Here is a 25,163-nt window from a genome sequence, read left to right as displayed (position 1 = left end):
AAATCTCAGCACCTTACTAAAACTTTGTGAGTCATTGTGATTATAAGTGTTCATTTTTAATTGTGCCTAAGGAATAAAAAAGCACATACAGCATCAAAGTTCCCAACTTTTTTCTCTTTTATTCCCAATTTTACTTTTTTAATCTGAAAAAGCTAAATCTTCTGAGCCTTCTAACCACTGATGTTTTAAAGCTGTGCAAATATATAAGAATGCTTGCCTGCATTTTCTTTTTTTCTGAAATGCAAATACGTTTCAGGTTTGATACTTGCAGGGAACCAGTTGAACGTAGGACCTACATCACTTCCCGTAAGATGACAAGTCAATTAAAAAGAAAAATCTGCCAGTCTTGTAATTTTGACATGGCTGACTGAACTGTGACTTTTGCACATAAGGATGGCACAGCTGAAGCTATCCTGTGGACTACACAGTATTCAGCCTAGATTTTAAAGTGCCTTCTGTGTGCTGAAGTATTATTGCAGTTAAAGAAACATATTCATATAAGGAGTTTGCAGGACCAGATTCTTAGTGTGAATTTGCACAGCTTAATAGTAGGTGAGAAGAGGTAGTGACAGCTGTAGTAACTGCTAATTAGATTAGTGCTGTAGGTTTTTTTGATGAATGTTTAATTAACCCAGCAATGACTGGCTGCACATAATTAGCACAGTATTCTGCAAAATCAAGAATGTGTTAATTGGATCAGATTTCTCAGCCTTTAAAAAATTTCCTATTAGGAATATGTTGTGCCCAGGGGCTAACAGGATTTTGCTCTTGCTGCACAGCTATGATGGCCTCTACTAGTATAATGATGTGGGTCAGAAAGGTGAGGCGTGATCTGCATCACTATATGGTTGCTTCCAGTAGTAATTCCATTAAAGCTGCAAATCTGCATGACTTCAGTTGTGTCCACACAGAGGCTGCATGCTTAAAACGGATGCAGTTAATGTGATCTCTTCCATTTCAGAGCACTCCCTGTACAAACCTACCATACAGAGAAAGACTCTGTCTGAAAGACTATGGTTGCAGAGGTCTCTGAAAATTCAGCTCAATTCCAAGCGGAGTTTGTACACTTCTGCTATTTCGTTTGACCTATTGCCTCTTTTCCAAATGGGTGGGCTTTATCTTGAAAATAACTGAAGTGCTGTTTATGATAACTGCTTAAGCAAAATAAATTTAATTTTCTTAAATAAGGTTTTTATGCAGTTGACTTTAATGCCTAATGTACTTACACCACACAGTAAAGTTACATAGAACTCTTACTAAATTCTGTACAACTATGTATTCCAGGGAAAAGACTGTGAAGTTGCACTCAGTACTTCATGCTGTGCTTGGTAGTTTGTTCACCATTTATGAAAAATTCACAGCTAACCCCATGGTTGTCAGCTAACAAGCTTTAACATGTTTTACTGACAGGTGGTGAAATCTCTTGTGATGCTTCCTCCTAAATGTACTAGCTCCTTGCTGAAATGGCAAGACGATGAGATTCTCTACTCAGAGAGAAGCCCCCTGCCAGTCTGTACAGCTGCATAATCACATCATGTCTGTGAGCTCATGCTGTGCAGGATGGTGCACGTGAAGAGGTGTGGGGTTGAGGCTACCTCAGGTCCTCCACCAGGCAGCTTGCCAGTGGAAACATGAAACATTTATACTGAATTATAAATATTTTGTATTTGCTGTTTTGCTAAACCAAACTCCTTGAATATCTGGTATGCAGCCACCAACTTCAGCTGCCCTGAAATCTCTCCCTGACAGCTGCACACACTCCCTCTCTGCTCAGATGCAAAAGAATGGGGATAAGAAGACTGTAGCTGGCCTGCTGCAAGAATATTGATAAAAATGTTAATTGTCCACACTGAGAAAAAAATCACCCTGTTTACAGTGCCTTGTGCTCCACGGCACCAATAAAATGCACTTCAACTTGAAAAACTAAAAATGGAACAAAAGCTAAAATGAATAATAATAGGAAAATTCAGGGACAGCTTTTATGTTTCCCTAAGGCCTTTTCTGAGACATTTTACTTCTGCTGGTTTAGGATGTTGGTATTACAACCCATTTAGTTCAGCTGGCAGCTGCAGCCTGCAGTTGGGGTGTTCAGACAGGACTGGCATGTGCCTAAGCTGTCTTTATGAAAGGGACAGTATCTCAGCTTAACCCTCTGCTGAAGCTGGTTTAAACTCCCTTTGTACTGTAATAGATACAGAAGCATTCAAGCAGTGTGCTGCCTGCATTTTAGGCAGCAACTCCTGGAAGGAAAGAGATATTAGAAGAGCTAATACTAGGACATCTACTGTAATGCCCACTGGGCATTATCTGAACAGAGCTCCTTATAACTACTGAGGCAGACAGTTCATAAAACATACCTTGCCTTTGATTTTTCTGGGAATTAGATCAGGCAAAAAATGTAGCCTGAGAGACATTTTCTTTTCCTTTCACATCTATTGCCTCATCCTCAGTATGTGACCTTGTGACTGACAAAACTGGGCCAGGACAGCTTTTGTTTCAGACAGACACAGAGAGAGAGCCCAGACAGTTTTTATGACAGACACAGACAGTTTTTATGACATGGATCTTCATGACATGAAGGATTTTGCTCCCGTTCTAGAGTTAACATGTCTCCTATGGCCATCATCAAAGTTTACAAAGATGTAACAATGCAATAGTCATTCAGAAAAGAAGTGGCAGTAGCAAACTGTACAATTTAGAAGGACATAGGAAGATGAGCACTGTTGAGAAGGCTGATTTCTCAAACCAGGAGATACCTGTGCTCAGCATCCCTCCTGTACAAGGGACACATTTGGGCTCAAAATGAATCCTGGAAAACAGTCTCATAAAACAAGGGGCTTGTAAGCATTTAAGAATCACTGGAGTCACAGTGCATACCTCTCTCCTGCATGTGCTCTCCATAACCGAGCATCAGCTGTTACTGCACATGGCTTCATTTTAGCATGCTGATTTAATATTTACAGAGTGCCAATAAAATTTATATGATGACAGCTGGTGGCTCCTGTGGTAATTTATAAACAGCAACAACAACATAGCACAGGAATCAGAAATTCCAAGAGGAATTCTATGCCAGTGTGCAATATTCAACACTGAAGAATGTATTTTCTAATTTTGCAGACTTTTAATAATCTTTGTCTAAGGCATCCATACTGCGCTTTAGGTAAAGTCCATACTATGCAAAGTTCTTATTTCCCCTAGGTATGTTGTTTTCATTCAGAATGGAGCTCACCACAAAGACTCCTTATCTATCCATCTGGATTTCATACTCTGTCAAATGTGTCAAGTAATCTCTCTGGTCTGACCCTTTGCAAGTTCAATTGGGAAGTCCAGCAGATGATTGCCTGCTTTTCTTCTTGTGCTCTGCTTCCCCAAAAGAAATACTTACAAATGTGAACTGCTGTGCAGATGACTGAGCCTGAATAGACTACTGCCCTTATTCTGCAACTTGTATTTACTCTGTACATCTGTGAGTAGAGAAAAGTAAAACACAATCTGTCTGACAACAAATCTAATGTCTGGCCATTACCAGTGTACCACTACAGAAATGCAAACACCTGGTACATCATTAGAAGATTATATTATTGACTGACTCTTCTTCATACTACCAAAAAAACTTCATCAACCATACCACCCCTCTTTATCTTTCCTCTTTATTTCCCAAGTCCTTGATTTCCTTTCCACTCCTTGTCTGTTTGCCATCATTTACATTCATTCTTCAAATCTGTGAAAATCTTTCACCTTTTATTGTGTCTTCTACATATAGCCATAAATTCAGATGTGAAATTTGTCATGGAAGAGAAGCAGAGGTAGTTTTTTTTATTACAACAACCTTTCCAGGACTCTTCTCCCCATATTTTTTTAATAGTCCAATTAATGTATCTATTATTTTTGGTGGTACCTCTTCCTAGGAACATATGTAGGTTGCTCTGGAGGAAGTGCTGTCTTCTGTCTTGAACATGCTCCATTTTCTTTCTAGACAACCTCCAGTTCCTGCTACGACTATGTATTTTCAGGTCAGAGTAACTTTAGCTTCAAATGCTAACAATTGCCCTGTATAACAGAAGATTCTGGACACTGAAAAATAAATCAGGACAAGGTCCACAAAAGCTTGAAATCCACCTGAACACTAACCTGGCTTTCTGGGCACTGTCTTTTCAGAAAAAATCATATAATGATTTAAATTTTAGGAAAAATGTTATCAGTAATAAGGAAGAGTTTTCTGTGGTGATCATATTACTCTTCCTCCATTTCATCCATCATTGTGTAGGAAAAATGCTCTGGGGCAAGAGCCCATAATTTACAGTGGGAACTATGCCACTCAGGCAGATGGGGTTACCTTTAGGTAGCCAAAAGATCATGTTTGTGCATCAGCAATGGGTGCTCAAGGCATGATTCCCAGCTGGGAACACTGAAAATGCTGTCCGCTACAAGCTGTCTGTGGCTTTTAGCCACTGCTAATCCCTTGTGGGTCAGAATTATCTTTTAAAAACAGATTGGCTTCTGTGGCCAGGTAAGGGCCCTCTGTGAGTACGGGACACAGCACAGCAGGGGACACAAGTGTCATAAAAGTCTCACAACTGGCCTATGCTGAATGAGGAGAGATGCTAAAAGTATAGAATTACAAGAATAATTCTTTATCCATGCTCATGACGTGTCCCATTCAAATCTGGGCACACCACATGTAGTTTTTTACACATGGTTCTCATACCTTTCAAGCATTCAGGTACATGATTTCTTGCACACACATACTTCTATTTTGAAAACCAACTATAATTCTACAATGCCATCATCCACCTGCTTCTTTCTTGATCTAGGTGCCCCTAGATCCCAGGGAACCTAGTCCAAGCCTGGAGTTGGTCTTGCTATAGTTACTTATCTACGGTGCTACATAATGGGAGGATTTCACACAAGTGCTGGAGGGGCTGGAATGCTGGAGGTTATATGAGTAGCACATGGGTATCCCTTCTTCATGGATGACTTTAAGATTCTGAGAAAAAAAGAAAAATATCCTTAAGGTGAGAACTGTCTTTCTCCTTCTTGCAGTGAACTAGGCCTTTCAGTTATGCTCATTTAACTATGATTATGGTTATATATATCAATGGCTATAAATATATATTTATATATATATATATATATAAATGTGCCTTAAGAAAGGTAATATGGTTTCATACTATGAAGTTAATGCAATTTCATACCACAAAGACTGCTTGGTACAATAGTTAGGGAACCAGTTCTCCGAACAGGAGCTCGCAGACCGAGACAGAGGCCTTGCCCGCAGCACTCGGGTTTTGCAAGGGATTGCGAGAGGACACTACACGTAAAGGAGACAGCAATCACCTTGACAAGCGGCTGCGCTCGGGAACGGCCCTGCGCTGGAGGAACACGGCCGCACACCCAAAAGCGGGCAAGGAGAGCCGGTTTCCCAGTCTCCCGCCCGGCAGGAACGGCCACAAGCAGAAACACGCAGCATCACTCCCACTGCCCGGGCACAGCCCCACAAACGACTAAACTCACCCCACCTTCCCTCAGGCTCCACTCCCCTCATGAGACTCCGACCACCTAACGCCCCCCCGAGCCGGCCGCTCTGCCGGTGCGCGCATGCGCGGCTCGCCCGGCGGAAGCGGAAAGGTGTCTGTGCCGCGCGCAGGGGCGGTTGGGCGCGTGCGTTGCCATGGAGAGCGGGGCAGAGGAGGGCGCGTGACGGCGGCCCCCCTTTTCCCGCCCGGCGTCGCCCAACGGTTGGTTCCGCCTCGCGCCGCGGTGGGAGGGGGGAGGGGCTGCCGGCTGGTGGGGAGGGGGTGCTGCGCCGCGCGCTGGGGCTTGGGGCGACTGCGACTGCTTGGCCCGCCGTGTCCCCGTTCCCGAGGGCTGCGCTCCGCTGTAGGAGGGGCCGCTCCGGCCCTGGTGCGGCGGGCGGTGGGCAGCGCCGGGGCCCCGCGGCACTGGCAAGGGGGGCTGCAGCAGGCCGACCCTGGGCGCGCTGTTGGCGCTGCCCTGCCAGTCCTGGGTGCTGCTTCACCTGTAGTCACTGTAGTGACACTGCAGGAGTGCTGGTTTCTGCACAGACACCCGGGAAGGGAAGCCCTAAGCTGGGTTCCTGGCTATATCCTTACCTGTAAGATAAACAAATACTGCTGCCACTTTCATCAAGACCCGCGGTGCTGCTTTCTCTGCCAAATGGCGAGGAGGGCGAGTGCTGCCTTTGGGGTGGCAATGGGAAGGGTGAGTACTCCGCAACATGGCATAAGGAATCACAGTGCCCTCTGACATCTCCAAGTATCATACTTACGTTTTCCATCTCCAGGAGTTAGTAAAACAAGATTGTACATCTTCATGTCCTTCCCACTGAGGATCCAGACAGTGATAGGCTTAAGTAACATAGATGATGTCCCTACAAGTATCTGTTTGCTCAGCAGTGGGTGAAGATAGTGTTCATGGATTGTGATCATTGAGGATTTAGTGGGCGTACATTAACACTGAGCCACATTGCAGGCCAAGCCCATGTGGCATCTCTGTTGAATGCAGTAGGTGTTTACAGCTACGCCTTGCAAGAGCCTATCTGTAGAAAGAACTTGGGTGGGAAAGTCTTTGCTAACCTTCAGCAGCCTGTCAGCAGCCACCTAGCAACATCTATTGCATAGATACCTGCAATGCTAGGTACCCGGCCTTTAGTCATGGCATAAAAATGCTGCTGTTTGTATTATCTGGTTGTTCAGATACTAGTTTGTTAAACGGAAGAGCTGCAGAAAGCACAATGGTAATTGTATTCTGACACCTGGTAACATCATGTAAGTGATTTCTTTAAAATGTAGTTGAAAGTAATTTAGTTGTTTGGTTTAAGGTTTGGGGTTTTGGGTTTGTCTGTTTTGTTTTTGGTGAAGTATATTGTTAGTTTTATATCAGTAGATTTTGGCAGTAATTGTGAAGATTTAAAGAAGGTCGAAGATCTAAAACCACAGGTGGATCATAAATTGATGAAGGCTGTTGATTGCTGTGGCCTTGCCTTGGCTGTCACTAGTATTACAGCATTTGTCTTGCGTTTCTACTCTCTGTTCCCTTTTCTCTTTCAATTGCTTAGAACGCAGCCTTTTCAGAAAGTGGTGTTTTTTCTCACCCTAGAAATGTATTTTATAAAGCATAGTATTGTTCAGTCTGTGTAGTCTTAAAACTGGTTTCACAGTTGTCCGGGTTTTGGCTGGGGTAGAGTTGTTTTTCTTCCAAGCAGCTGGTGCAGTACTGTGTTTTGGCTGTAGTCTGAGAACAATACTGATAACACACCGATGTTTTAGTTGAACAATACTAAATATTATTGCTCTGTGTGGCTCTGGACTTGTTTAAGCATTTGGGGAAAAAAGTTATGGAAATCAGATGTCACAAGTCTCACTTTCCTTACTGAAGTTGAAGTCCAGGGCTGAGTTGAGGCAGAATGTCTAGGGTCTTATTTTCCAGTTATGTATCAAAGGAGGAACCATAAGAATGCAAGGAGCGGGATGTCACCATGGGGAGCTGTCATCCTTCTTAGGATGGGAAATTGAGTAGTCCTTGTATTGGGTTTATTTATGAAGCAGAATTTTCTAAGAATGTTTTGGGAAAGTCTTGGTGCAAAACTGTATACTTTTTATTGAAGGTTGTAATCAGATGAGCCAATTAAAACAAACTTTATTTCATGGTAAGATTCCGGGTTAGTGCAATGCTTTCTTGTTTCTCAGAAGTGAGTTTCTGCTGCCTGACTCATTCTGTGGTCTCATTATTCAGCGGATGTCACATCAGACTGGAGGCGACTGTAGTGAACAAATATGGAGTTTATGATCTTATTGATTTGGACAGAAATGAAAGGTTTATGAAAAAATGCTGTCCAGTCATTGCATAGTAAAATTAATTTTTGGAAAGGCAATAACAATTCTTGATCATGTAGGAAAGACTCAGTCATATTTTGGAAAATCAGAACTTTTCACAGCCATAGCTACTGTTTGTTTTCAAATATTTTGATATATTTAGGAAAAATGGCTATAAATTAGGGTAAGAGGGAAGAAAGCCACAAAACCTCCAACATTAGTGTTGTGCATTTTATCCTAAATTATTTTATTGGAAAATCTTTAGGCACTGCATGTATGAATGCTGACTGTATATGGATATAAATCACTTAATTGTTTCTTTTCAACTGATTTGTTGTAAACCTGTTCATATACTTTTTTCTCTACATATTGTAGTTATTATCAAAAATGACTCATCCTAAAGAACAGAATTATTTGAGATCAGTCTTCCTTTCTTTTGATGTTGTATTTAAAAGAGTTAATACAGATTTTTTTTAAAAAAAAAGTCTGTTTAAAAAGAGAAGACTATGAATTCACTTTGTCCATGTGTTAAACTGGAATCTACTGCTTTCTACCTACTCATCAGAACGTGCATGTTGTAGGTTTTCTTTGTACCACTTCTATCCCTTACTTATTTATTTATGGTACATAAACCAAGAGGGAGAGGGGGGAAAAAGCTCACTTTACTGGAGGGAGTCAGTATATTAATGTTGCTTATGCGGTATTGCTGAAAAAGTATAATGAAAAATATGAAACTTAATTTTTCAATGTAATATGCATGCAGGAAGCAACTGCATCATAGTTTAAAATAACTAAACCGCATTGGCAGTAGTGCAGTTTTATACAGACCCTTTTTCATGAATGCTCCTATCTTTTTAAATCTATATTGAATTTATGAATGGCCTAGAACTGAAATTTAAGGAACGATAGTTAGAATCAGCATGTCAGTTCTGATGTGAGATGCAAAGCATCTGGGTATTTCTGTTAATGACTTGAGAGGAAGCCCTACTCTGTGGGATGAGGTATGAAGAACAGAATAGGAGGTAATCTATTATACACAGCCTCTGAAAATAGGGATGATGGTTGTTTGTCACTCTTTTCTATCTCTTTCAGAAAAGATACAGAAGACAATGGTGAAAAAAATCACTTTCTTGAGAATGGGGCTTTTTTTTGCATAATTCCAATTTAATTGTGGAACTTTCCATCAAAGGTATGGATTTGGGTGGGGTAGCGGTGATTGGTTTTGTTTTGCTTTTCATTTTTTTCTAATTATAAAATTAAATAATTTCATGCAGGCAAAAGTTAGTCATTGAGTTGTAAAAAATTGGTATATATTTCAGTTGGAGGCATTTCCATAGTTTTCTCCAGAATCTCTCTTACTGCCTTATTGCTCACACATTGTGCTTAGTAGGTCATTTGTAAACAAGTATTTCAGTACTTGCATCTCTGTTTTGTTTGAGTTGGTATTTTACCTTCTGAGGAAGGACTGTGGAGTCACAGGATCTCTGCTGCCCTGGTGAGATGGAAAACAGGCAGATTCCTGAGCAGTCAGCAGTGCTTCTAACTCCCTTCAGGTTTTCTGGCCTCTGTGTTTCTGTCAGTCGGCATGATTTCGCATTCATAAATTCATGCTGACTACTACCAATCACTTTGTTGCCCTTACTGTGTTTGGAAACAGTTTGCAGGATTATTTGCTCCACCTTCCCAGAGATCAGGGTGAGGCCAACAGGCCTGTATTTGCCTGGATCCTCCCTTTTTGCCCTTGAAAACAGGGTTGTTGCTTGCTTTCCTCAGTCCTCTGGAACCTCACCCATCAGCTTAAAGCTTACAGACAGTTGAGAGTGGCCTCACAATTACAGGGACAGCTGTCTCAGCACTCATAGTGGCATCTCATGAGGTCCCACAGAAGTGTTACGTCCAATTTGTTTAAAGATTTCTTAATCTGATTGTTCCTCATTTAGAGTCTTTATAGCTCCAGACTTTCCCACTAGTCTCAGGGGGCTGGAATTTCAGAAAGTGGGTCTTACCCATTGAGCAAGGTGAAGAAGGCTCTTTGACATTTTGGCATTGTTTCATCAAGTACCCCTCCCATTTAGCATCAGGCCTGTGTTTCCCCTAGCCTTCTGTATGCTGCTCATGTACTTGTACAAAACTTTTGACCTTCACATCCCTCTCCAGATTCAACTCCAGGTGCACCTTGTTTTTCCTAACTCCATCTGAGTATACCAAAATGGTGTTCCTGTATCAGGTGTGTGCACACACTTGATGTAGCTCCACTTCACCTCTGTTTTGTTGATTATAAGATCTCTATTGTCCACATCACCCTGCATGCTTTGCGTGCAAACCCTGACCACCACTTCCTCACTAGACTGTACATCACACCTCTCTTCCCATCATTTCTCGTCTAAGCCTTCCCTTAGCAAGTTGACTAGCCTTTTGGCAAAGATGCTTTTGCCCCACATGGTCAGTGGACTTCATCACCTGGCAGTTCTTTGAACTTAGTGAAGGTCCCATCATCGTAAAGGCTGAGTCCCTGTTGTTGATGTCAGCTGCATAATGAATTGTTGTTGCTGGTGGGATTCATAGGCTCCTCCTCCCCCCTTCACAAGCAGGACAAAATATACACCAGCTGGCTACCAGGCACTGGCCCAGCACCCTCTGATCACTGTAGTTGTGCTTGATACACTCCTGGCCTCCCTTGGCTGTATCTGTGGTACCCATATGGAGGAGCAGCTGAGGATAATAGTTTGAAGGCCAGACTACTACTAACCTCAGCAACAGCCTATCCATGGTGTCCAGGAGCCAAGCACCAGGTAAGCAGCAAACCTTGCTGGTGGAGGTGGCAGAGGTACCTCTGTCCCAGCAGCAGTGTTTCTGACCACTGTTCCTTGACCCATCCTGCCGCACTGCCATAGGATGCCAGCTCAGAGGCTTCATTGGACAGAGCTCTCTGCCTGCTGCCAGGGCTCAGAACCTGCTCTGTAGATCAGAGCTGCAGGGGAAGCAGGAATGGTCTTCGTAGTGCTAGAGCTTGCAAGCTCACAGGCTTCACATGACTTGGCATCTCCAATCCCAGCTTCACAAGATAAGGTTCTGCCTGCACCTTCTCTGTGCAGTAGGGGCTCCTGTAGCTGCAGGGTCTTGAAGGGAATCTGGTCTCTCTCCTTTTCTGCATCCCTGATGTTACATAGTCTGCTCACCTACTCACAATGCTTCTCTGCTTAACAGATCCTCCATTAGTGCATGCTTAGAAGGATATGAAATGTTTTTTTAGTTCTAAACGTGCTGGTTGCTAAAGTTAACTTATAACAGAGGCACACTAATAGCTGGTGGATTCAGCAACATAATGCTAGATCAATTATATATCTAGAGACTGTACATAATTTTGTAGTGTATTAATACTATGTATACAGCAGACTGTGGTACTTGCATGCTACATATAGTAAAATTAAAAAAGAACAGTAGATGTAGGCCTGAACAGTTTTTATGAGTATTATGAACTTATAAGCAGTTTTAAGGGTATAGTAGCTGTATTCAGTACTTAACATGGATTTATAAAAGAAAAAGTTAGCATATATGATGAATTTTTTAGGATAAAAATAAGCGCTTAATACTCTGCTGTACTTGAATGGAAACACTGTTGCACTGGAAGATAACAAGCAAAGAGTTATGATAAATGGTGCATAAGAGAAGTGTGGAAAAATAGCTTATTTGGGTCTGATTTTGATTAGACATCTAGGAAAAGAAGAAAGCAATACATTAATGAAACTTGTCAATAATATTAAGCAGAGAAATTGAAAATGCAAGTGAGGAAACATGAAATAAGTAAGAAAACACTGGAAACAGGCACGTAAGATGAAATTTCAGTGCAAGAAGAGGAAGCTCAAATGGATAAATCCTGAAGCCCAGAAATAATGGAAACTAATGGATTTAGGAGAATAGCTTGGCGTTTGTGTGTTGCAGTAATAAGACACATATATGAAAGCAGCCTGACGAAAAAAGCAGCAGTAGTAATCCTTCCCTTGAAAATTCTGCTGAATAGTGCTTCCAGTTTAGTGTGGCATTTTTATGAAGATCGGTTTATGAAGCTCCGGTGTTCATACTGTAGGACTTGGTGGAGTTTCTTCAGTCTAAAATAAAAAATAACCCAGCACACTAAAACATCAGAATGGAAATCTCAATGTTTTAAGTGTAATTAATAATGAGAAAACTTATTATTTTACAAGACCTCTTACTGATCTACATGAAAGATATTAGGGTAGAGTGGTTTCTTTCCTTACTGGTCTGTTATAAATGCCATGAAGGAGGTTTTTTTTAAGCAGGGAAACATAACGGATTCCTAGGGAAGCTTGTGAGTATTTTAGCATGCAAGCTTTTAAAAATAATCTTAAAATATTGTTGGTAGCCTGCAATAGGTAGGTGGGATGAATCCTTGTATAAGTCATTCCCTGTGTTTCTTTTTTGCTTTGCAACCTTTTTATTTTGATGGAATATTTCTCTAATATTTATATCCTTTGCTGCTGCTAGCTGGCTGTCAGTTGCTTACTATTACTTAATAGCTTTTCCAGGTACATGTTTTACTTGCATTTTGATAAACCTTTTGTTTTAGTGAGATATAACTAATGAAATAATAAACTATTTCTCTTCCTGATACTTGAGCAGTGCATGTATAATGTCTGTAAGTTTTCATTTAATCCCTTAAATCAGTAGCTGACAGGTTTGGTTGTTTTGTTTTTGTTTTTTTTTTTTTTCCTATTTGAATGTATGTAGGACCCTATAGGTTGCATGATACTAGCTAATTTACTCTTTTTTAAAATGATTTTTTTAATTTATCTCTCTAGGATAATTTTTGATTCCTGGGTTGTGACAGATTATTACCTGTTTGCATTCAATGGGACGCCGAATTCACTTTGTGGTTGACCCTCAGGGTTGGTGCTGCATGGGTCTGATTATCTTTGTCTGGCTGTACAACACAATCTTTATTCCAAAAGTCATCCTTTTTCCCCACTATGAAGAGGGACATATTTCAGTTCTTGCAATTTTGTGTAAGTCAATTTAACTTAGCCCTTTTTTTATACCAGCAAAAATCGTATATTTGGGTAATAGTTAACATGTACGAGAAAGATGAGAAAAAGAAAAGGGGCGAAGCATAAAAGATAAAAGTACTGAGGTGCATCCTACAATTTTGTGTTCTGAGGAGCTGAGACTTTCTTTCATTTCAAAGGTGTTCTGGTAAAACACGTTTGTGTGGAAACTGGGGAAAAGTGTTAATATGGTTTTCAGATCCTGTAGCTAAAACTTGTTGACCTAATTTCAGGCAGACAAATCCTAGTGCTTGTCAGAATTCAGGGTGGTAGTACTGGCAAGCAGAGTTTTGGTAGTTTTGTCATAAAAATGACAAATGACCTGGGTGCATCAGCTAATATGAGTTATGGTAATGAGTTTTTCTGGAGAAAGGCTTGGATTATAACTGGAACCAAGTTTAAAGTGAAGATTGACTATTGGGAATGTCCTTTCCATGTGTAGGCCTTTTCTGCTAATACAATAGTGAAGGAACTTCTTAAATATAGGAGTATAAGGTCATAGTGTCATTCTGTTGGTGCTGTCAAAACAGTGTTCACTGCTACATTTTCCTTTCCCTTTTTAAGACTGGGGATTACTTAATATTTTAGACTGCATAGTACCAAATACATGCCTGGAATTGAATGAGAAGGCTGAGTAATTTCTAACTCAGTGCTGGAGCATCTATATTTTTGATGCAGTGTACAGGGTATTTTGTACACCTGAAGAAGACTAACAAGATCTTGCTTATTTTTTTAGGTTATTATTTCTGCTCATTGTTTTGTATAGCTTCATTACTAAGGGCCTCAGTCGCTGACCCAGGAAAACTGCCTGAAAACCCAAAGATACCAATTACAGGTACGTTAAGTTGTTTCTGTATAACTTAATAAAAGTTATTTTAATGTCCTCAAAATAATAGGAATCAATTTGATTTTGTGAGATTTGATGAAAGCTATGAGCAGTTTCTGCTGGAGCCTATGTTGTTAATAATATTAGAATTGGTATGGTGCTGTTTTTAACATGTAAATTCCTAGGACTTCCCCTTTTATAGACTTTTCTAGGACTTTTCGCTTGTATAAAAGTTTTGAAAACTTCTTTTTCAAAACTTATATTCCATTAGAAGTTTAGTTATTTAGGAACTTCTGCTAGGAAATCTTTCCACATGAAGATCTTTTTTTGCATTCTAGGCTTTCAAACGTATGCATGTACTTCTAACTTGATAACATTTAATAAAAAATGCTTAGAGATGGTTAGTCATTATAATTCCATAGCTTTTTTCCTAGTAGATTTATAAGATATCCAAGGTGGTAGTAGAAGGTACAGGATTTTATCTATGTATTTTCTACACAATCTTTTTCAGTAACTTATGTTTGTGTGGGCTGTTAACCAAACAAATGTGATGCTAATTACATTGCATTCCTATGGGGTAGCAACTTCACATGTTAGATTTCCCTTCTGTCCTTGTGAATTTATTTCACAATTCCTTAATAGTATCTGAGGCTCCAGAAATAGAAGGAAATTTGAAACCTTAATAATTCTCTACAGAGAAAGCCAATATTTTTAGGACCTGTTGAATGCTATAAAGGTGCTTATCTAATGCAGAGAGCTTTTATGTAGCAGTTTTGAATTGAGTAGGTCTATTAAATAGTATGTCTACTAAATAGGTCTGTTAAAATGCATGACATGGAGTGGGGGGTGACTATTTCAGTCTTTTTTTGTTGTTCCTGGCATCTGCCACATTGTATTTCACTCTCTCTTCCTAATGCTAGTAGAATCTAGGATAATGTGTTCAGAAACATGATCAGTTTACCCTCAGCACTGATGTTAAAAGATGCCTAAACTAGGCAGCAGATAGTAGGAAGGGGTGTATCTTTCTGGGATTCAGATGTAAAATACTGATTGCAGAAAATCTCATGTCAATGTTCTTTCTGCTTTGGTAAATGATCCTTTGATCCAGTAAAAGGAAAGGTGGCTCAGACTTGGGTTCTGCAGTCAGAGTTCTTGCCGCAGGAAGAGCAAAATGGGTTCTGCAGCCCAAGCTGGAGAATGAAGATACTTAGTACAGTTACAGACAATTATATTTTATGACTGAATGTTCATTTACCTGCAAGATACCAGGACCAGTACAAATTCCTTTTGTAAACATGTTTCTTCCCCTTTTAAAGGATCCTGATGAACAGCCCTCCAGCCTTTTCGTGCTCCATTCATTTCATATGATAGTGATGCTTTATAGATACTTACGAAGATGGAATGCTTAGGCTTGACTGTGACATTGATGTGATGATTTGGTGTATGCCATATCAGGGACTTTATACTTTCTGAAGTAGCACTTCAGTTCCCTGGTATTCTGTAGATTGACAGGAAGATACATTTTTACATGGTATAAATTGTATTAAAAATTAGTTGGTGTTTTTGAACTTTGCTGGGAGCTATCCTATTAGGGAGTGACATCTTCGTGACACTGGTTTTATGGGAACAGATTGTGAATCAGTTTCCATCTGGTGTTATTACTCGTTTAATGATCTCAGATGTTTGGCTTCTTTACTTCCAGTGTCCAAATGTTATTTTGTTGCAAGAAAGATAAGATTAGAGCTGCCTGCAGGTAGCTTAGAAGTGCTACATTAACTTTATTTAATTTATATTGGGACAGTGCTTTTTCATGTGAAATTTCAGAATGCCCTACTGCAAAAAGTAAGCTTATTCCTTTCTGACCTCCCCCAGGATTCAAGAAATTTCTCTGCATCAAAAAAGTTCAATCTAGGTAGAAACAACCAGTCAAAGTATTTTAAGATTCTCCGTCATGCACCTGTTTTCCTTAAAGACAAAATATACATGCTTTTGTGAATGGAAGTGTTACAGTGTTGGTGTGATTTGTTTCCCCCGTGAAAATGAACTTCCGAATATATCATTTGAATTGTCATTTTCAGAGGCTTCCTCTAATTTGGGTGGTGCATTTTGAGATAAATAATAAGCTGAGTAATAGTAGCTCCTGGTAGTTTCAGCTGTTTAGTATCTCTGGAGATCAGAATCTCACGCTGAGCATCCAAACATAGAGTATAACTTTATATACAGGTCTGTCCTCTGTTCTGTGTTTCCCTTATGTGTAAAATTGCATGTTGTGTGGTGTATGTCTGAAAATGTTTTGAGGTGGAAGATGCTTCTGAAGTGTTCATTCTGCATTTTATTTTAATTAGCTGGCGTTGACAAATTTGAGTAGCAGTATTTCCTCAGGAGGTTTTGGAATGGCAGGGAGATTTTATGATGGTTTTGCCTAGCAGATACCTTTTTTACAATGAGCGTGTAAGAAAATAATTGAATTACAGTCTTCCTTGTTTGAGCGACAGCTTTCGTGCTGTAATAATTACTCCTAGAAACACAGAGGAGGAGAGAAGATTTTGGGGAAGACTGACACAGATTGGCAATAATATTTTCCAGTTTAATTAAGGTGACAGTGGGAGAAAAGTTTTTCATATGCTGCTTACCCTTCTCAGATCATAGTAAGATTTTATTTTTCTTTTTTAATCACTAGTTTACAGATTTATCATGAGTGTACTTTACTGAGTTTAAAGTGTCTTTACATTTTCACCTAGAACGAGAATATTGGGAATTATGTAACAAATGCAATATGATGAGACCAAAGCGTTCACACCATTGCAGTCGTTGTGGACATTGTGTGAGGAGAATGGATCACCACTGTCCATGGTAAGACCAGGCTGTTTGTTCTAAAACTCTACTGTTGTTTTAGTGAATTATTTCAAAGTTCATGGTCTTCACTATTACTCATTTGCCATATTTCTTTCCTGGCAGTGCTTACTTGTTTAGGCATTTAGATCAGGGAAGAACAGCTTTGGGATTTTCATATATCTGCAAGTAAAACTGAAAGTAGGGACTACTGCATGGAACATCATTGTCAAATTGTTATATGACATATAGTTTTGGAAAATTACCATACTTTGTTTAAGTAACTGGATTTTGTACTGCTAATAGTGATCTCAGCATAATTAATTTCTACACTGCAGATGTGTTTCAGCAGTTGAAGTTCAGTTTCTGATGCTGGAAAAAAAATATCTTTTTTTAGGACATTAAACAATGTGTTTCTTGAAATAAAAGATTACAATTTTAATATAAGAGAGGATGTTCTTTATTTTACTAAAAAAAAGCTGATGGTTTCAGACAGGTTTTGATTTTAATTTACTAAATGGCAGTGATGAGTAGAAAATGTTAGTGATTCATACCATGCTCTACTTGTCATAGCTGCTCTGATTTTGTAGTGGAATTGCTTATTTTAGTGTTCTCTAACTAGTTTCAGTCAAAATGAACTAATACGGGTAAAATCCTCTGTTTAAACTGATAGTAGCTTAAAATTAAACATTTCTGTCTGTAGTTCTAAGGTACTGTTTGCGGCAAGACAGCAATGAAAAACTGCATAGGACACAACTGACATCATGATCCTTCTATGCTGATTTAGTAATTTTTCAAACTACCCTTTTTGTCAATTGCTACTTCAGAAAATTGTGCCAATATAGTGCTTTTGTTATTATGCCTTAAACCGGTACTGTGCGAAGAACGTTTGTATGAAATTGCACCCTGAACACAGTTTTTGCATCAATGTAACTTCTATGAAGCAAACTAGACCTAGAATTCAAAAGTCTTGAATATCACTATTTCTAGAATCCTGGTGATTTCTTTACTCATTTATGTTGGAGTTTGCAGAAGCAGTTTCTGAATAAAGATGCCTGTTCTGTCTTCTGTGTCTTAGGCTGCTACCCAAGTCACGCTTGTTTGTCATTGAGGTATCTTGTGATGACATTTATTTCAAACCACTCATCTGCATTTCCAGTTTTTGGACTCTGTATAGTTCACAACCAGTCAAATGCATTGAGTAGCTGGAGATAATGCGTACTACTGTGAAATTTTGCAGACTTTTTTGTTTTGTTACTTGAGTATTACTTAAAATTGTGGGAGTATGTTTGCTATATGAAGATACAGAGAAATATATCTTCTGTTCTAAGCAGTGATCTCAGTAATACAACCTGGAGAAAAGAAGGCTGCATGGAGACCTCACAGCAGCCTTCCGGTATCTGAAGGGGGCCTATAGGGATGCTGGGGAGGGACTCTTCATTAGGGACTGTAGCGATAGGACAAGGGGCAATGGGTTAAAACTTAAACAGGGGAACTTTAGATTGGATATAAGGAGGAAATTCTTTCCTGTTAGGGTGGTGAGGCACTGGAATAGGTTGCCCAGGGAGGTTGTGAATGCTCCATCCCTGGCATTGTTCAAGACCAGGTTGGACAAAGCCTTGGGTGATATGGTTTAGAGCGAGGTGTCCCTGCCCATGGCAGGGGGGGTTTGAAACTTGATGTTCTTAAGGTCCCTTCCAACCCTAACTCTTCTATGATTCTATAACCTACACTTTAAGTGGCAGTGTAAGGAAACAACTCCTTATAGTAACTGCCATCTCGAAAATATTAAGAATGGAGTGATTAGTCAGTAGTTCTTATGTTTGTGCCATGAAGAACCATAACTTCTCTTACAATACCATAACTGCACTGTTAAAGTCTTTATATTTCTGTCTTTATACATTTTATTTCTCCGCAGGATTAATAATTGTGTTGGTGAAGACAATCATTGGCTGTTTTTACAGCTGTGTTTCTACACTCAGATCCTTAGTTCATATACGCTCATACTTGATTTCTGCCATTACTACTACTTTTTGCCTCTGAAAAAAGAAAATTGGGTAAGAATCTGTTTTTTTACAAAGTGAGTAAGTAGCTTGTGCTGTAATGTAATTTATTTTGGTATATAGTTACCACATGCTTCTTCTAGCTCAGTCGTTTGCAGTGAAGAGAGTTCAACTAGATGCGTGCTAAATGAGCAAACTGGTTTACAGTAAGTAACAAAATATCTTTCTAAAAGGGTATATGGTTCCTGTTTGTTAAAAACACAACATTAGATTTCTTAGAAATCTAGGAAAGGACAGAACCAGTTAGTTTTCTTTAGAAGAGATTAGTGAATAATGGTGAGAAGCAAGATAACTGCCTTATGTGTATTCAAGTATCTTTTTACTTCCTCTAAAGTAAATTTTTTATCTACTGTAAGTCTGTATTTAAAAATACTGATAAGGCCAGAAAAATGAGAAAAACATACAATTCTGAAAGGAGTAAAAATTGCATTGGTTTTGAAGCAGTATTTTGTGTTGCTTTCAGAAAGTTATGTGGGTTAAAGGAGAATTGAGTTTGTGGGATTTTTTAATAGAACTCTGTGCTGTTATCATATTTCAGCATTTTGTCATCAGTAAAATGCAGTTGAACACACAGAGAATATGGACTTATGAATGTGCTTGAAAATTGCTGAAGCCGTGAAAATGCTAGAACAGCAAATATTATGAGATCTTGCTCATAAAGAAATGTAAAAACTTCTACCCAAAATCTTAAATGGACTTTGTATTGGTACTGGTCTGTAATGAAACAAGCACCCTAAAGAAAAAAACCTAGAAAACAAGTTTAAAATATACTAAATATTAGATAACATTCCAGATGTCCTAAGTGAAGAGTCTAAGACCATCCCAGAAATTGGTAGTGTACTCTAAATTTGTTGAGATTTTTTCCAAATACTGAATTGCTGCAGATGTTTTTTATTCCATGTTGATGTTGACACCCCAGCAATATTCTCTGGGGTGTCACACCCATCTTTCAAGGGTGCTGGAGACAGGCTTTTGGTTATGGGTAAGTTAAGCCCATTTCCATTTTGTTGAACGACTTCAGTTTGTTATGTTATTTTGTATTCCAAATGGTATGAAGTAAGAAACTTATTTTTAGCTTTGAACTTCTGGAAAAGAATGGGGCATACATAGCCTTCCAGTCTTCTTTGCTTCCTTATCTGTCTGCAGTGGATTTGATGTTCCCAAGAAAGCATGTGTGAAGATGATGTGTCAAAGACTGTACTCCTTTGACCATCCAGAATTGATAAAAGTGTTGTATTCAAGTTGATAGAGACCAACTTTTTATTATATGGAATGCACCAAAGTTGAATTTTTGCAAATCTCTCTTAAAATAACTTATATTCTAAAGGATTTATTTTTTTCATTCCTGCCTGTGTGTTTTCCCTTTTCCCTTTAAATGGCTTAGGGAACTCTAAAAATAAGGAAAAGAGAAGAATTTGTTGTCTTCTTGGAGCATCTTTCCATAGGCAATGCCCTCTAAACTGAGACAGACCTGTAAAATATATTAATTAAAATGGAGTACTCAGATTTTTCACTTTAATTCCAGTTTGTTGCAGATGGGCTTTTCATGTTTACATTGTTTTACAGGCATTGTGAGATTTGAAGGACCTATTGACTTGTTGTAGCTGTGTCCAAGTTAAAAGGAATATGAAATTGCAGTTTCTCTATTAGTCAGTAAATCTGTCATCTAAGTAAAATTTCTTAAGTTTTTGAAAGGTGACTAAATGTAAATCCTTTGCTTCTAGTTTCTTTCAGTGGATTTGTAAACTTCTTTTTTGATTTATAAACTAAGTAAACCTACTGTGTTTCTGGAGAGAGTGATCTTAACATTTTGTGTATTCTGAAGGCTTCCTGTACATAGAGTTCGCAGGTTTCAAGTGCCAAGACTTCTCTCTCAGTGATACTGCTCTGAATTTATTTAGTTGTCTAGTCGATATATCTGCTGGGAATATGTAATCAGAGCCCCATTAAGCTATTTTTTTTTTACAGTGTTGCTAAGGATACAGTGCCATATAACTTCATGTCACAGAGTAACATGTAAGAATTGGGTAATTTTGATATCAAATGAAAAGGATCACTGGAAATACTTGCTTACTATTAGGTAGGTTTTTTAAGTAAGCATGCTGCAAGATTCCTTAGTATTTGTATATCAACTAATACTGAAGTACCATAGCATTTCGGAGACTGAAGTACCTTCTACCTCTCCTGGAAGTGCTGCTTTTAGTTGGAGTTTTGGATATAACTAAGAGGCTATATTTTCTGAATTGAACGGGGCCAGTGTTTAGCACAGATTCAAAAAAACTGCATATTTTTTTCTAAACAGCCATCTGGAATTTGCTTATCCCTGATCATTAAAAATACATGTGAGTTTTTTGGCAGTGTGCCTTCAACTTAATTTTATTTCTTTGGATATAAAATAATACAGAACACAGAAGCAGTAGAGTTAAAATTGCTTTTAAGGCTGTTGTGAAATAATCACAGTACTGATTAATGCATTATGAAAATAAGATCACAATATGCATGCTAGTATTTCCTTCTGAATATAAACTTGTGGTTTTATTTTAAATGGGTTAAGTAGGAAAACCCCAAACATTTTTTAAGTGCTCTGAAGTAGAGGTGATAGCTTTAAAGCTAATAGGAGAATCCCTTTCAATAGAGATACAATCTTTCAGCTCAGGTTTTATAGCAGAAAATTGCTTCATAGTATTCTTGGCTCTTCTAATTGATACACTGTAAGAAAGACGGATTTTGGTTATTGCCTCTGTTTGTCCAGCAGGAGGAGTACAATTACTGCTAAGAATGAGGGAAATGGTAATTAAATTGTCAATGGGAGATCCTAGCAGAATAAAAATACCTAATACGAATAAACCAGCATATGAGTTCCTCTGTTACCTTTGGTGGTTTTAAGAGGCTAAAACTGGAACATTCTGCATTTTGCATCTTCAATAAAAAACATCAAGGTCAGGAAGTTTGTATCTTTTAGGAAGCATTAAATATTGTGGACAGTGAGGTGACAAGAATAAATACTAGTCTTCTTATGACTACATATATAGTTGCTGTGTACTATGTCTGTGCTGGCAAAGATTCAAGACAGCTGGTTGAGTAGAAGCAAAAATAAATGCATTGGTGGTGTATTTTACCTGATTTATAGAAGGCTTTCAATCTTTTAAGCAAAAGATTTTTTTTTTAAAAAAACAGAGTTTTTTAAAAAACATCTGACCTATGAAAACCTAAACCTCTTTGTTCTGAATTAGTTTTACCAAACTGATTGGTTTTTAAAGAGTTCTGGGCTCTATTAGTACAGAGGGAGGAAGCACTGTAGCAATTGAGGAAGCACTGTAGCAGTATCAGCCTGCTCTGTCTGGGACCCAGCTTTCTCAATTCCAGTAAGTGGTGTTGGAAAATATTCATTAGCCTCTGTGAGATTATTTACAGTACTATTTCTTTCAATATTATGTAGTAGCTATAATATTAGTTAGAATCTGGAATTATGTATTATCCAAAGTCCATTTATATTGTAAAGAGAACCTAAAGGAAACCTTTTCGCTCTTAGGGCCATTACATGACCTGCAGGATGTAAGAATTAAAAAAAAAATAAAGCACATCAAAATGTTCCTTCTCAGTGTTCTGAAAAAACAACCTAACCCTCTTCTCCTCTTGTAGAATTATAGGGAGAGTATATGAATATTTAGAAAGTAAGTTCTGTACAGAAAAATATAGGAGCAACTGAGAGGATAATATTTTGTTAAAAATACAGTGTTAGTGTCATTTGTATGTTAAGATTGTATGGCCTTTTCTTAAAATCTTTTCTAGTCTGAAAAGACTTCAGAATTATCACTTTGGATTGAAGTGTATGTAGACAATTGTTTTTGAAGTCAGAGTGTTATTCCCATTTTCACTTCAAACCAAATCATTCATGAATCAGACTGCGAAATTACTAATTTAGTAGAACTGAAATAGTCCTGCTCAAAAAGTACCTTACATAAATGTCAGTTGTTATTAATAATATCTCTGCAAAATGGCTTATTAAAATGCAGCTTGTGTTTTATGAATTAATTTTATTTTTTTTTGACCGTATTTTTGTGGAGTCACATATTTCTATTTCAATGCAGAATTGTGAAATGATCTCTGTTATTAAGATCTGATTACCAAAAGACTCTATTCCTGCATATACTTATCTTTTCTATAGAAAAAATGCTGTTCTGTCTGTACAGATTGCTAGGTGAGGGTCCAGTACTGATTTCCAGATCATCATTGCCTCAGAGGCTTTTATTCTCCTTGGGTTGTGTAATGGCCTGAAAAACATTGGTGATATTGCCTCTTCAGCAGCTCCCAGTCTTTTCTGGTAGATGCTTTTGGTTTTTAGGATGGGAGGAAGAAGAGTAGGAAGGAAAGAGAGAAGGAAAGGAAAAAGGAAGGAGGGAAGGAGAGAAGGAAGGAAGGAGAGAAGGAAGAAAGAAAGAAAGTAGTATTCCTTGGTCTTCCCTTCAGTATGAAACATCTTTCCTTTTCTGTACTTCTAGTTTCAATGTAGGTTAGGAGGGCCCAGAGCAAAATGCAGTCTGCCTTCTTTACACTAGAATTTTCCTTTCTCATGTTTTGGGTTATCTGGTTATGTTTTGAAGGTGATGCTCAAGAGAAGGAGCTCTTCAAAATTACAGTGTTGGAGGGATGCCGAGAGCTGTGCTACAGACTTTTTTCTAATGGGGAGTGTGATGCTAGATCCAGAATGTGACTTTGCTGTTGGAACTGTTCTCTTACGTTTCACAGTTTTCTGATGAGTTTGAGTATGTTCAAACTTTTCTGATAAAATAAACAATGAAGATAAACCTTGTTCAACAAGGCAGAGTGCCCTGTCCACACATGCAGTTGGGCCACAAAACCCCATGCAACACTACAGGCTTAGGGAAGGGTGGCTGGAAAGCTGCTCAGCAGAAAAGGGCCTGGAGGTGCTGACTGGCAGCTGCTGTACATGAGCCAGCTTCTGCTCAGGCAGCCAAGAAGGCCACTGGCGTCTTGGCCTGTGTCAGAAACAGCCTGGCCAGCAGGGACGGAGCAGTGATTATCCACCTGTACTCAGCAATAATGAGGCTGCACCTCAAATCCTGTGTTCAGTTCTGGGCCCCTCACTACAAGAGAGACATGAGGTGCTGGAGGAGGTCCAGGGAAGAGCAACAAATCTGGTGAAGGGTCTGAAGCACAAGTCTGATGAGGAACAGCTGAGGAAACTGGAGTTGTTTAGTCTGGAGAAGAGAAGGCTCAGGGGGGACCTTATTCCTCTCTACAACTACCTGAAAGGAGGATGGAGCAAGGAGGTGGCTCGTCTCTTCTCCCGAGTAACAGGTGATAAGGCAAGAGGTAACAGCCTGAAGCTCGCCAGGAGAGATTTAGATTGGGTATTAGGAACAACTTCTCCACTAAAAGCACAGTTGGACATTGGAACAGGCTTCCCAGGGAAGAGGTGGAATCACCACCCCTGGGCGTGTTCAAAAATGTGTGGTTGAGGCACTTAGTGAAATGGTTTAGTGGTGGACTTGGCAGTGCTGAGGTGACAGTTGGACCTGATGATCTTAAGGGTCTTTCTGAACTTAGCTGATTCTGTGGTATGAAAAGAATTTTACAGCTGGCAGAACTTGTGTCTTACCTTGGTGGTGGAAAGGGAAACAAAAATTAGTATGAATGTTTTTATTTTGAGTTAATGTGATTTTGAATTAACTTGTTAACTGGGTAAGAGGAGTTTAGAAAGAAATTGAAATGAAACATGTTTTCTACAGGCAACAAGAAAGGCCAACGCTAACAAGAGCTGGCTTACCAGTTCCCAAAAGATGGTGGGATTTGCTTTTTGTTTTATCTGGTTTTATCTAGTGTTTTCTTCTTGTTCATTAAACATCAGCTCTCTTCATAGCCTTAATAGACAGCATAAACTTTTTTTCTGCATAAACCTTTTTCCTGGGTTTATATTTTGAACCTTTGTGGAAATAATTTAAATCTAAAATCAGACTTTTTTACTAAATATAATTTGCTTTAACTATTTTCTGTTTAATTAAACCCCAGTATTCCCAAACCCTTAACCATTACACTGAACCTAAAGAAGGGAAGTTCAAAAGCAGTGTTTTTCAATTGTGTTTTGTTTTTTTTGTTTTTTTTTTTTCTCTTCCCACTTTCATTCAAAGTTCACTTTTATGTTGTGATTGTAATTTAAAATATACTTGAAAAGTTTTAATAGTTTCCTGCTGTGATCTGGCTTTTCTAAGTGGGAAAACAGATGTGTACATTCAAAAGAGACTTATAAATAAAAGAATGGGTGTGTTAACTCATTATCAAAGGATAAGACAAAACGTGAACTTGTGGTACACCTACAGTAACTACCATGTGTAAATGTTTTCCTGTTATAAAAATAAGGTGTTTTAACCTTTGAAAAAGACCTATAAAACTGTCTTATGCTTTTCATGTTTTCTGCTGGGTGAGAGCAGGCTTTCTAGAGCAGGTGATACAGTAAGTTTGTATTCTCCTATACCCTGAGGCTGTGCACCCATATCCAAAGTTAACATAATCCACTTAAGGC

General features: G+C 38.8%; 1 protein-coding gene across 5 annotated transcripts in view; it reads left to right on the top strand.

Annotated features, from left to right (window-relative positions):
- Nucleotides 1–5,581: 5,581 nt before the first annotated feature.
- The window catches only part of ZDHHC21 (zinc finger DHHC-type palmitoyltransferase 21), a 37,735-nt gene continuing 18,153 nt past the window's right edge, over nt 5,582–25,163 (top strand). For 2 of the 5 annotated variants that reach the window (XM_061353836.1, XM_061353834.1), the window contains exons 1-6: nt 5,582–5,738; nt 8,928–9,024; nt 12,656–12,859; nt 13,635–13,733; nt 16,466–16,577; nt 18,475–18,613. In XM_061353836.1, coding sequence (XP_061209820.1) covers nt 12,706–12,859; nt 13,635–13,733; nt 16,466–16,577; nt 18,475–18,613 — 504 coding nt within the window. In that variant the 5' untranslated portion in view covers nt 5,582–5,738; nt 8,928–9,024; nt 12,656–12,705. Of the gene's footprint in view, nt 5,739–6,633; nt 6,789–8,927; nt 9,025–12,655; nt 12,860–13,634; nt 13,734–16,465; nt 16,578–18,474; nt 18,614–25,163 lie in introns of those variants that run through there. The other 3 variants (XM_061353835.1, XM_061353837.1, XM_061353838.1) reach the window with 3 other exon arrangements.

The sequence above is a fragment of the Neopsephotus bourkii genome, unplaced genomic scaffold (genome assembly GCF_033783945.1).
Source record: "Neopsephotus bourkii isolate Nb327-2 ecotype Australia unplaced genomic scaffold, CSIRO-AGI_Nbou_v1 NB_704, whole genome shotgun sequence".
Classification (NCBI taxonomy): domain Eukaryota; kingdom Metazoa; phylum Chordata; class Aves; order Psittaciformes; family Psittacidae; genus Neopsephotus; species Neopsephotus bourkii.
The sequence above is the reverse complement of the archived record's forward strand: the minus strand, read 5'-3'. Positions and strand labels throughout refer to the sequence as shown.